Source organism: Coffea eugenioides, unplaced genomic scaffold (assembly GCF_003713205.1).
Source record: "Coffea eugenioides isolate CCC68of unplaced genomic scaffold, Ceug_1.0 ScVebR1_3326;HRSCAF=4522, whole genome shotgun sequence".
Taxonomy (NCBI): domain Eukaryota; kingdom Viridiplantae; phylum Streptophyta; class Magnoliopsida; order Gentianales; family Rubiaceae; genus Coffea; species Coffea eugenioides.
In genome coordinates this window covers 1-12,592 of record NW_020863892.1, presented here as the reverse complement: position 1 = coordinate 12,592, position 12,592 = coordinate 1, and the positions used below count along the sequence as shown (strand labels likewise).

General features: G+C 36.6%; 1 protein-coding gene across 1 annotated transcript; it reads left to right on the top strand.

Annotated features, from left to right (window-relative positions):
- The first annotated feature begins 10,014 nt into the window (after nt 1-10,014).
- On the top strand, nt 10,015-11,769 carry LOC113757796 (cytochrome P450 76A1-like). Its single transcript, XM_027300916.1, has 2 exons — nt 10,015-10,953; nt 11,155-11,769. Exons 1-2 carry the CDS (start codon nt 10,015-10,017, stop codon nt 11,767-11,769), a joined length of 1,554 nt encoding a protein of 517 aa, XP_027156717.1.
- The last annotated feature ends 823 nt before the right edge of the window (nt 11,770-12,592 follow it).

Here is a 12,592-nt window from a genome sequence, read left to right as displayed (position 1 = left end):
TTGTTATCATGTTTTGGGTGTTTTTCTTTTTGGTTACATGAATTAGGGTTTGATGGATTGCTGCCTATACTTGATGTATGGTTAATATATGTTGTATCTAAGATTGTATAGGGGGTTTTGGTAGCAAGTGAAGCAAGAAAAGAAGAAAGTTACCATTGAAACTAAAAATTCCAGATTTCTGGAAAAAATTTTAGCCCATTCTGTCCGGTTTTATTGCATCATGTTAGAGGCCGAATTAGGCTTGGCATAAAACATGAAAGTTGTAGATAATGGTATTTTATAGTTGCCTAAAAAACTTCAGCTCAATCAGACCAACGTAGCCTGTGAAAAGACTAAAATACCTTCACTGCCCTAGGCTATTTCCAGTGATCCGTTTTGGACAGTTCATCCAATTGACTGTGTTTATTCACTATGATCCATGCTGATTTTGTGAGGCCCCAGTCCGTCTGTAAGCTGATATGAGGGTTATTCGTAAATCGGTGGGATAGAATTCGGGTTTTAAGGCTAAGGAGTAAAACCCTAACCTCGGTTAAGGTTGAAAACCCTAGTTTATTTTATTAGAAAGTTTAAGTGGGTTTTTTTTTCTTTATCGCCCGCCTTTTCTACATTTTTCTTTACTAGAACTTTCCCCAGATAATTCTTATGAGTAAATATAGGTTTTAGATGATTTTTCTAGTATCGGTTAGTTTTTGAGAAATTAAGAACGTATATCGGACGTGGGACCCACTAGTGCGAAAAGTTCGGAAAAATTCGGCCAATAAGGTTAAGTTTCGGATACTGTGTAAAATTTATCGGGTGTTAAGAGATAAGTAGAGGTTGTGATGTGATTGTTGAGAGAGAGAATAAAAGGATAGAGATGCTTTAAATGGAGTGACAAGTGTCACTATCTCATTGGTTGGACTTGTTAGACAACTATTGACTTTTGACTTTTTTACCATTTAGTTAAATATCTCAAAAAAAAAATTACAAAAATTCACTCTTTTCTTCTCCTCCATGGCCGGCTCTCTCTTGAGCAAAGAAGAAAGAAAACTCTTCCCATTTCTAGCTTCCATCTAGCTCAAATCTTCCAAAACAATCACATAAACTTGGTTCTACTCCATAAAATCTCTTCATTTGGTGTTAGTTAATAGTTTGGTGAAGTGTTTGGAGAAGCTAAGGTGTCGAGCAACTCTCTCTCTCTTGTTTTACTAGGTGAGTAGTGAATGAACCTTCTCCTTCATCTAATGAAGCTTAATTGATGCCTAGTGATAGTTCAAGTGATGACTTTTGTGGTTTATTTCTTGCTTTTTGATGAATTGATGAAGTTTTCAATTTATTGATGAATTTTCTGGTTTAATTGTGATCATTATGTTGTGGTTATCTATGATGGTTGGAATTGATGGCTAATAACTCTAGTAGGTGTAAATGATTGATAATTGCAATCAATTTCTGTTTTGGAAGAAATTCTGGAAAATTAGGGTTCTTGGTTCTTCATTCTGTCCGAAATTTTTGGTCCTAGATAGAGGCCGAATTGGCCTTTTCTTAAAACATGAAAGTTGTAGGGAATGACATTTTAGAGGGGCCTACAAAATTTCAGGTCAATCGGAGTAGTGTAGAATGAGATAAGCCGAAATTACTACTGCTGTTCTGGGTTCATCAGGATGTTAGAATTGCGTCTGAAATGGGTTGTTTTGCCTGGAATTGTTTTGGATTTGGGTGTTGAGGTCTTCTGATGAAATGTAGCCCTATTTCTAAGCTTTCGTATGGCTTTGGAATTTCTGGATTTGGACTTGTGTAGGCTGAGTTATGATGTTTGTACTAGAATACGGTTTGTGAACCTATTTTGCGATTCTGGTATAGTGTCTTGCATTTTTGACCTTTTTACCTTCAAAACTGGACAAAGTTTCCTTCTTCAACATTGTAGCCCCTTAAGTCCTGAATATGTCTGTAAAATTTCAGGTCAAACGGAATAGTGTATTCTGAGTTATAGACAGAACACTCAGGCCTGTTTTAGACATTAGTTTGTGTACGTTTTAAATTTCAGCTTCTGACCGTGAGTTTTCCGTTTTTTTCCCGTACGATCTGGGTGTCAACTCCTTCGTAAGAAATGTAGATCTTGGTCTCAGCTTCGAAACGGTATAAAGTGCGTCGAAATCCGAGTTCCGTAGCTTCCGTTATGACCAAAACAAGATTGATCGTCAGAACTGCCTTGTATCTGGACAGTTCTGACGGGTACTTTGGTACTCAATTTTCGTTCTGTTCTGAGTGGATTCAGGTCTTGGCCAAAACATCAAAGTTTTAGTCTTATGTCTCAGCTTTCTAATGCCTTTGGAATTTCCTGATTTGTCCTTGTGAGCTAGAAGTTATGGTCCAGTAAACAGACCCTGTCTGTCATGCAAAGTGCAAACTTCTGGTACCGTTTTCCATGATTTCGACTTGTGTTGATTCGGATCTAGTTTAAGGTGTCTTCATGAGAATCGTAGGCCTTCCTCATAGCTTCGAAACGGTGTCTCGTACACCTTGATCCGATATTCCTAGCCTAACCTTTGATCAAAACGGTTTGAGATGGCCGATTTGGCCGTTTTCGTTTGCCGTTCCGCGCGAGCGCGTGTGCCGATTTTTGCCGTTTTGCTTGTTTTGGATCTGTTAGTAGCCGTTTGTGATATAATGTGGTAAAATCTTCTATTTCAGACAGTGGTGAGCTAGGCGGAGCCGGTGGGGCCCACTACTAGCGAACACGCGCGAAGCGATTTTGCTTTAGTACTACTTTTGGTATTTTGAGTAAGTATTCAGGCCACTCTTGTGTGTTCGTTGCTTATGTGTTTCGATTTGTATGAAGAGGGTACCTAGGCGAGGGTGTACTTTATCGCACTCGACCTAGACCCTAATCTGCGCACATATCTGTACTTGGCTTGTGTATATGAGCAATTTTGGCACTAAAAGCCCTGAGCTTGTGGCTCAGGGTAACTTTTGAATAAGTTTGTGAAATTTGTGAGTTTGGGGCTGATCTCAATACCTCGGGGACTATTCGAGCCGGTTAGGGCTTGGTCGAAGTCAGTCCAACTTGGATTGAGGTCACCAAGTTTGTGAATCCGGTTCACCGAGTTGTGAACCAAGTTTGTGACCCGAGCTTGTGACTCAAGCTCAAGTTTGTGATTTCGTTCGCCCGGGCAAGTTTGTGAGGTGACTGGCCAGAGAGGGTGATAAGGTGTACGGTGGGAGAACAAGTGGAGTTCTACGGACCATTATTTATGGTCGACGGAGTGTCGGCAGGAGATCATACATGGCACATGAATTGGCTTTGGAGCCACCCGTATCCTTATTATGTGATGTTATTTTTCTGCTTTTGCTTTACTCCTACTATGTAAATGTGGTTACGTGAAATTTACGTTTTTACCCCTGTTTACTTACTAAGCTTCTAGCTTACCCCGTTTCCTTTGTTTTCCTTAGCAGGGGACGACGCGGGGAACTTTGGGACTTTGCCGTTAGTATAGTTAGGTCTCGTTTGTAATAGTTGGACAGTTAGGATGTTTGTTTTTGTTTTGGTGGTTTGTATAAGGACCCTCCTTAGGGTCTATCTTCTACTGGTTGTTGTCATAGTATATTAGAGAGGTTTGACTTGATGCTTTTGAAGATGTAAATAGAACTTGTGGTGGTTGTTTATATTATAGACAGTTCTCTTTTGGTTTAATATCATTTTATTAGTTTTGTATTTCGAGTCCTGGCGCGAGCTAGGCAGGCGGCCCGCCGATACCCTTGGGTTCGCCCTTGGGAGAGGTGGGGTCGTTACAGATTTAGCCATTTTCCAAAACATGAAAGTTTTAGTACTCTGTATTATCTTTTAAACGCCTCAAAGAACACCTTAAACGGACTTTGGTAGCCTGAGATATGGCCATTTAATTGTAGTACGGTTAGTTAGCCGATTAGTTGGAACCTGGTTCTGTGAACTGGGAATTTGATTAGATTACACTGGAAATTTGACTAAGTGACCTTCATGAAAGTTGTAGGCCTTCGTCTTAGATTCGAAACAGTATAAGTTTCACACTAATCCGATAAGTGTAGCCTCGGATGTGTTCTTTCCGCAAAAACCCATTAAAACTGTCTTTTGTAAACTTCATTTCCGCACTCGTTATTAGCTTGATTTCTTGTCCTTGTATTGTCTTGAGCCTATTGAACGGCTATTGAAATGAAATTGTGTTATGGATGACTTTGGGTTGGATTGAGTAAAAGAATGAAGCCATAAATGGCTGGAAAAATAGGTAAATACAAAGGGCGTGCTGCCCAAATATTCGCTCAAGGGCTAAGTTTCTATTTGAACTTGTATACTTTGGTTTGGCCAATACCATGACCGGCTTTCCATTTTAAAACATGATTTTATCATGACGCTTAGTCTATACTAGCTGCTTGGGTACGAGTTGATTTTGAACTATCTAAATGATTCCGAAAACAATATTTTTAGCCTATCTCGTTGTAGTCCGAGTTGTCTTTGGTCCAAGTGTTTTCCGCCGGACATTTTATAACCCGCTTGAGTTAGTTTTGTGTTTGGTTTATGAAACCCTAGTTATTTTCGTCCTCCGATCCAAATATTCCCTTTTCACTATAAACGCATCTTTATACTTTATACGTTTTACTTATCAATTGCCGGTTTTTCTTTGATTTCACTTACTTGTTTGTGCTAGATAGACTGTAATATTCTTTCTCATTTACTCTTAGATTTTCTTGGTGACTGAGGTAATATCCAGAAGGATATTTGCACGTTGTTTTACGTAAATAGGTGAGTGTTCCTTGTTTGTTATGTTTCTTGATTATATGGCTTGTATATATGACTGATAACATGTTAAACGCTTTCAATGATTAGCCAAAACGAGTTTTCTAGGCGAGTGTGTACTTTATCGCACTCAGCCTAAATGATTGTGAACTTTTCAATGATTGAACGATTGAAATGTTACTTGTGCATGAATGTAAGCCTTTTGGCTGAACTGGCCACTGCCCCTTGTTACCGATCGACTCGAGCCAGAAGTGGACTCGGTCGGGCGATATGGTGACCTGGGTGAACGTTTGGTATACTCGAGTATTACCTTGTAGGTTGGTGGAGCCCGGTCAATGTCTAGGAAGGGGGTGAATGAAATAAACGAACGAACGAGGGCTTTACTTACAAAAATGCATTTTCAAGTGAATGGAGGAATAAGGGGAAATGTCAGGAGAACGAACGAACGAACGAACGAACAAATGGCTCCTTGTGAGCCCGTATCCTTTTAATGTATGTGTTAATATCGCTTTCCATGGTAAATGTTTCTTGAATTATTATGCTCTATGTTGAATGTATTGGATTGATTATTTGATTATGTGTTCAGAGCCTCACTGAGCTTTTTGCTCATCCCTTTAGTTTTGTTTTCCTTAACAGGGGAAGGCACGCAAGGATGAGAGCTTGGTATAGACTAGGTTGGTCTAGCTCTTTGTTTTTGTAATGGTTCTCGCCCTAGTGCTTGGCACGGGCTGGTTGTATGGTGAAGTGAGAACCTTTGTACATTTGATGGTTGTACTTCCTTTTTAGATAGCAATGTATATATAAGTTTCACTTAAGTTTTGGATTGTTGTATGTTATTCCTTTGGTTGTATTTCGGATTTGATTAAGGAACGACTGAGTCCCGGCGAGAGCTGGGCAGGCGGTCCGCCGAACCCTTTGGTTCGCCTTAGGGGGAGGTGGGGCTGTCACATAATGGCATTCCATCTGCTGGTGCACAATTTGAGACAGAGAGAGACCAACAAGAAAAAGTAAATAACAAATGATTGGCAGCATTTTTCGGTATCTAAATCATTGAATGTATTTTATTGAATTTTTCAGTATTTATACACATATATACATACATACATATACATATATATATACATATATGTATGTATACATATCGGCTTGATTCCTATGTCTTGTATTATTACACTTAGCATCACCTGTTCTTTTTCCTTTTTCATTTATTTGCTTCAGTTAGTAGTACTAATTCTAATCCAATACATTTACCGGAATCATTTCTTTACAAATAAGAAAAGAAAAGATAAATGAAAAATATAGAGCAAAAGGATATCTAAAAATATTAAAGCCAAAATTTAAAACGTAATGAAGCTATTATCTGAACAACTCATTGTCTGCCCTCTCATTATCTTTCCATATATCAACACAAAGAGACAAACATCACCTAATGAGATATTGAATATTGGAAATCCAATGTCGACATGTGGGACAATAATATAGCAACTAAAATATGAAAAACTAAAATAAAGAACATCAACAAATGAAGAAAAGAAAAAGACAGTATTATTTTTATTAGCAAAGAGAAAATCTATTGCAAAATGTACAATATTTCAGTAGATAAACCAAAAAAGTGCCCTCTTATGCGGATGCAGAGTATGATTGTTCTATCTTATGTAGGGTATACACAAATTGTTATAGTATTTCTTGAAAGTTTGTCGGAACATTACTTCCAATTGCAAATTATATTTAGCTTTATAATTACCATAAATTAATATAATATTAAATAGGATAGATATAATTAATTATGCAATTCCTAACAACATAGTATAACACAAGGTAAAATTTAAAATCCAATTTTCATTGTTTTTCCAAATCTTTTGGTATTGTTTACCAAATTTGTAATTTGCAATTTTGGTTTTGTTTCTTTAATAAAACTGTTCCGTATAGCTGCATATCAACCAAAATTAAGGGAATAAAGTTAATAGCAATGCCAGATGTCCTCTTTTGATCAAGTCTAACCTAACTAATGCATCGTATCATTACGAGAGAGGGATAGATTGGGTGATTCGAATGAATAAAGTATAAGTGAAAGATATCGGATTCAAATTCTTCCATTTGCACTTACAAAATAATAATGAAAAAAGATGCATTGTATCGTTAAAATGATTAAAAAGTAGTCAAGTTTTGGTGGCAAATCTAAAACTTTTTTTTTTTTTGTTTTTGTTCATGAGAGATTCCATACCTTATAAGGAGGAAGATGAGGAAGAAGAGTTTGCAAAATGAGTTGGGTCTTCAAAATAAAAAGACTAAAACTTTGATCCAAGTGCTTATAGGTTTTATTTGCTTGAGATAGTTATGCATATAATATTATGTGTGAATTTAGTTGGAGATAAGTTCTTAGCATTGTTCTAACTAGATGCAAATAATTGCAATCTGTTTTCTTTTTCATGCCAATGAGGTGACAATTTAATTAACACAAACGGACCATAAATAATATCGTAATTGGTTATTACAAGGTACTTGAATACTTTGACTTACAATTTGTGATTTTATTTATTTAGTCCTAACAAAATTACATTAAGAGTTATATTTTTTGTGATCAATATTTTAAGTTTCTAACAACATTGAGCGTATTCATTGTCATTAATCATATCAAACAAAAAAACCATTGAAAATCGAGCCTCATTTAGATCTCTCTCTCTCTCTCTCTCTATGGATTTATCTCTTGTTTATGCAAGTTTAATGTATCCTAGAACTTTTTAAGGATAGTCTTTTCCCTCAGGTTTTTCTAGCAAGAGTTTTGTTTTCCTAAGGTTTAATTGTGGGAGTTTTTCGTTGTTCTTTGGAATATGTGATTTTGCTTGTCATCTGTAAACTCATCTTACCTGATTAGGAATACTTTCAGTTTATATTGGCGGTTTTGAAACATTGCATCCATATGCCCACAACCACCGTTTTTCATTGCTGATAAAGATATGGAGTTTCAAGAGTTCTATTTTTGTTGATTTTTCATTGTGGAAGGAGATCCCTTGCATTTTTTGTACTTGATATATGCATCTGTTGCCATTAACACATTTGTTTGAATAAATGCGATGGTGATCTTTATTTGTCAAAATATCATGAGTCAATAAGTTGTTACGACATGTGTAAAGTTTGATATTCAAATTCAAATTGGAATAATGTATAAGATATTCAAACCCGTCAATATATACACTGATAGATAATGTAGAAAAGATTAGTTCTTAATTTTATAGTATATACAACATTTAAAACTTAGGAACCAAATTTAATAAGATTTCTAGCTACAACCCATCCCTGTAATTTGTAGGTGGGAAACTATGGAGCTAATATGGACTCAATTACCATCTGGTTAAGCAATTATTGGTCGTTAAGGCATAGGGAATCTGCCATGCCTGGATTCAAACAAACAAAATGGCATAAAAAGCCAACATGAAAAATTGATATGTCGCGACAGAAGCAAAAGCAAGAACCCTCAAGCCACTGCCAAAGGAGATCTCCCCAGGCCTCAAGCAAATTACAAAAATGTTTTACTAGAACTATATAGATGCCCTGAAGCTGCAAGAACAAGATCCCCTCAAAGCCCAACAAATGCTAATATCTTTATTTCTAGGTATAAATCATTTCTCCTCCTAATTGATCTTATAAATGGAATTTTATGGGTCATTATTGAAAGGATAAGAAGAAATGTTAGGTGAACCTACAAAAATACAAATGCATGATTACATGGCTTCGACACTATTTAGAATTTCCAAAAATCTCTTCATTTATTTTCATTTTTTCTTTGTCACCTTCCACGGACTTTTAACTTTTTCTTATTTAAGTATTTATGTTAAGGTCCCAGAGAAAAATTACACAACTAAGAAGATTACATACACGTCAAGCAAACATTGCATCTTCTAAAATCGATTGTTTAACCTATCATAATGTAAAGGATAAGAGAAAGTGTTCGGCAACCCTGCAAAAGTACAAATGAATGACTTCATATAACGTCAAGACATTGATAATTCTCAATATATTTTTATTCATTTCAATTTGTTCTTTTCACATTCTACAAACTTTTATCTTTTAATGCACTCCTGTGTTAGGTAGGACTCTTAGAGTCTTCCCTACTGCCAAATTTAGAGTTCAAATGCTACATAACAGTTGAAAATGGGAAGGTAAAACAAAAATCTTTTAATATATAAAACTACAAATGAATGATTTCATATAGTTTCCGTAAATTAAGAATTCTCAGAATATTATCAATTATTTTAATTTATTATTTTTCACAACCATAAACTTTTATCTTTCTGAACTAAATATTATTTTTCTGAACCAAATCTTTGGGGTTTTCATTAAAAACATCATACAAGTGCACATATTATATACATGTGGAGCAAAAATCCTAGGAACTAATGATTAATATATGAAGAAATTTCTTAAGCCTGCATAAAGCTCTTGTACCTTTAACGTTGTCCCAGCAGTAACTTCACTTGCCTATATATACTAGAACACAAGTGAACAAGATTCAAAATTTGCAAACTTAGCTTTCCACAAACTTTCAGATAATAAAACAGATTTCAGCAAACCAAAAAGTAGCGGAAAAGTTCTTTTGGAGAGAAAGTAAGCCATTTGGTTCGCACCAGACGCCACTTCATTCAACTTCCAACTGTGAGAATCCTCTATGACTTTTGCTCAATCTGACCATTTAATGTAACCTTGTATGCTGCTTGGGTATGTTTCATTCTTTAAAATGAATGTCTTAATGCATTTAATTAGCCATTATAGCTTGGATTGATGCTCTAAATCAATCGTTTGACTCTGTAGTTTTAACTCTTAGTGGCATAAACAGACTTGATTGTATTATCATAAACAGAAAACACGAAGCACGCAACCTTTGTTCGAAATGTACAACGTTCATCTTTTGTCGGCCATTTTATTCTTTTTGTTTGATAGAGAAAATAATTCCTATTTTTTCCATAGGTTACTTGGGAAGCAACAAAAATTTCTAAACAAAATCTAGAGATTCTTGTACAGCTTCGAAATTTGCTGAACCTGCCCACTCATGACTCGGCTTCAAACTTGGGACAAGCAGAAACTACATCTCAAAGGTTTAATTAGCAAACAGTTTCCATTAGAGTGTAAGTCAATTCCTCATTGTTTTCTTTAAGTTCAATAAAATTAAGAAACGGAAAAACCAGACTACATATGAGAGTATTCAAAATTTATCAACTTCAACTGCAAAGCCCAAAATACAAAAGTTCTTAGACTAAGCCAGGGGAAAAATGGTTTCTGAGACTAGTATAGGATTAGAACTGCTGGTTGTAGCCTTGTTGTTACTGGTTGCCTGGGCAATTTTGACTTGGCGAAAATGCAATGCATCGGAAAAGTTGGAAAGATTGCCACCGGGGCCGAGGCGGTGGCCGGTGGTGGGCAATATGTTTCAATTGGGATGGTCAGCCCATGAGTCATTTGCTATATTGGCTAGTAAACAAGGCCCTATAATGACTCTTTGGCTAGGATCAATGTGCACTGTGGTGATATCATCGAATGAAGTGGCCCGTGAGATGTTCAAGAACCATGATGTGGTTTTTGCTGGAAGGAAAATATACGAGGCAATGAAAGGAGATATTGGCAATGAGGGCTCTCTTATAACTGCACAATATGGTCCCCATTGGCGGATGCTCAGGCGCTTGTGCACCGCCGAGTTCTTTGTAACGAGCAGGCTTGATGCAACAGTTGATGTCCGTGCTAAATGCATTGATCAGATGGTGAAATATATAGAAGCTGCTGGAGGTTCTGGTGCCAATGGGATAGATGTTGGAAAGTTTTTCTTCTTGCTGGCATTCAATCTTATTGGAAATCTCATGTTTTCCAAGGATCTTTTGGATCCAAGCTCTGAGAGGGGTGCAAAGTTCTTTTACCATGCAGGCAAAGTGATGGAATATGCTGGAAAGCCCAACATTGCAGATTTCTTGCCATTGCTTAAATGGCTTGACCCTCAGGGTATTAGGAGATCAACACAGTATCATGTCAAACGAGCCTTTGACATCGCTGGATTATATTTAAAAGAGAGAATCATCGAAAGTAATAGAGATGAAACGGATCACCCAAGTCCTGAAAAGAGGAGAAGAGATTACTTGGATGTTCTGTTGCATTACCGAGGCGAAAGCGCTGAAGAACCTCCTGAGTTCTCTCCAACAACAATCAACATTATAGTCTTTGTAAGCAATCAATTATGATCCTTTGCTTCTAACTATTCTTCCAGTTCTGATTGCCACCAAAAAATTTACCCCGCAAAAGAGAAAAACATTGTGTTTTCTTTTGACTATCAAATTTGGATCTAACCATGTTATTAATCTCAGAACACATGTTTATTCCACATGATTAATTAGTCTAGATTGCATAATCTTTTTGTTTGTCAGGAAATGTTCACAGCAGGGACAGACACGACAACTAGTACATTAGAATGGGCAACGGCAGAGCTTCTACGTAGTCCAAAAACTCTTGAAAAAGTCCAAGCTGAGTTGAGAAGCGTGATTAGTCTAGGGACTAAGATAGAAGAAAAACACTTGGATAATCTTCCATACCTTAAGGCAGTAGTGAAGGAGACGCTCCGGCTACATCCACCGCTCCCTTTCTTGGTACCTCACATGGCTATGGACTCGTGCAAAATGCTAGGCTACCACATCCCAAAAGAAACACAAATTCTAGTAAATGTTTGGGCAATTGGAAGGGATCCAAAGACTTGGGAAAACCCTTTAGAGTTCAAGCCTGAAAGATTTTTGGAGCCAAGTACTGCAGATTTTAAGGGACACCATTTTGAGTTTATACCTTTTGGATCTGGCCGGCGAATATGCCCGGCCGTTCCTTTTGCTTCTCGAGTGCTACCAATGGCTCTAGGATCAATCTTGCACTTGTTTGATTGGAGCTTAGCTGATGGGATTAAACCAGAAGAGTTGGACATGGGAGAAAGGATGGGGATAACACTCAGGAAAGCAGTACCTTTAAAGGCCATACCAGTACCACTCCAAGGTTGAAATGATTTCCAAAATGCAAATGTATAGTTTATGTAACACTTCGGACTTTGAAGATGTTGTCACATTATTACCTATATATTTGCGTTCTGAAACGGAAATAACTAAAGCCTATGTGTTACCAGCATAAACTCTTCCAATATGCAAATGTATAGTTTATGTACTACTTATGACCGGAAACTAGTCAAGTTATTGCCTATTGCGTTCTGAAATGGAAATAATAAGTTATTGAACTAACAGTACAACAGCTTGATCTCGTCCCTCCTTTTTAATTACTAATTCATCCATAAACAAGTAAAACGACACCAGAACCAAACATATCATTTAGTCAAATAATTAGCAAGAATTTGGAGCTCCGAAAACTCATTGAACATAGGTGATTGAAATTCAATTGAGATTTGATCCATCCCCAAAACAACAAATTTTGCATATAGTTTGAGGTCGATTGTCCTGGTGCAAATCAAAACTGAACCTCGAGAGCTTTAATGCCAAAATGGTCATTGGATACATATTTATTTTGGGATCATCTACCATGAGGTATGCCACATTTGTGGTATCTCATAGGTTTTTTTGTTTTCTTTTTTTTTTTCGTACTCTTGTTTCTACAATGTCCCATTTATTTTGCCCACGAAACAAAGTGTGTGACTTTCATATTCATAATAAAGTTCAAGAGCCACCAAGTTAGACTTGGGAATCTCAATTGTATAATCTAACCAAACTTCTTCTGTATCTGAAAAGTTTTCTAAATTGCGTACAACTTTTTAGAATTAGTAAGCAACAATGTGTACTGTAAGATTTTGTGATACTCAATAGTGGAGCAAATTTG

Bases quoted from the DNA above. Each gene is read 5' to 3' on its own strand.
- LOC113757796 (XM_027300916.1), top strand. From the start codon at position 10,015: ATGGTTTCTGAGACTAGTATAGGATTAGAACTGCTGGTTGTAGCCTTG. The intron at 10,954-11,154 runs GTAAGCAATCAA...TTTGTTTGTCAG, and splicing joins CAATCAACATTATAGTCTTT to GAAATGTTCACAGCAGGGAC.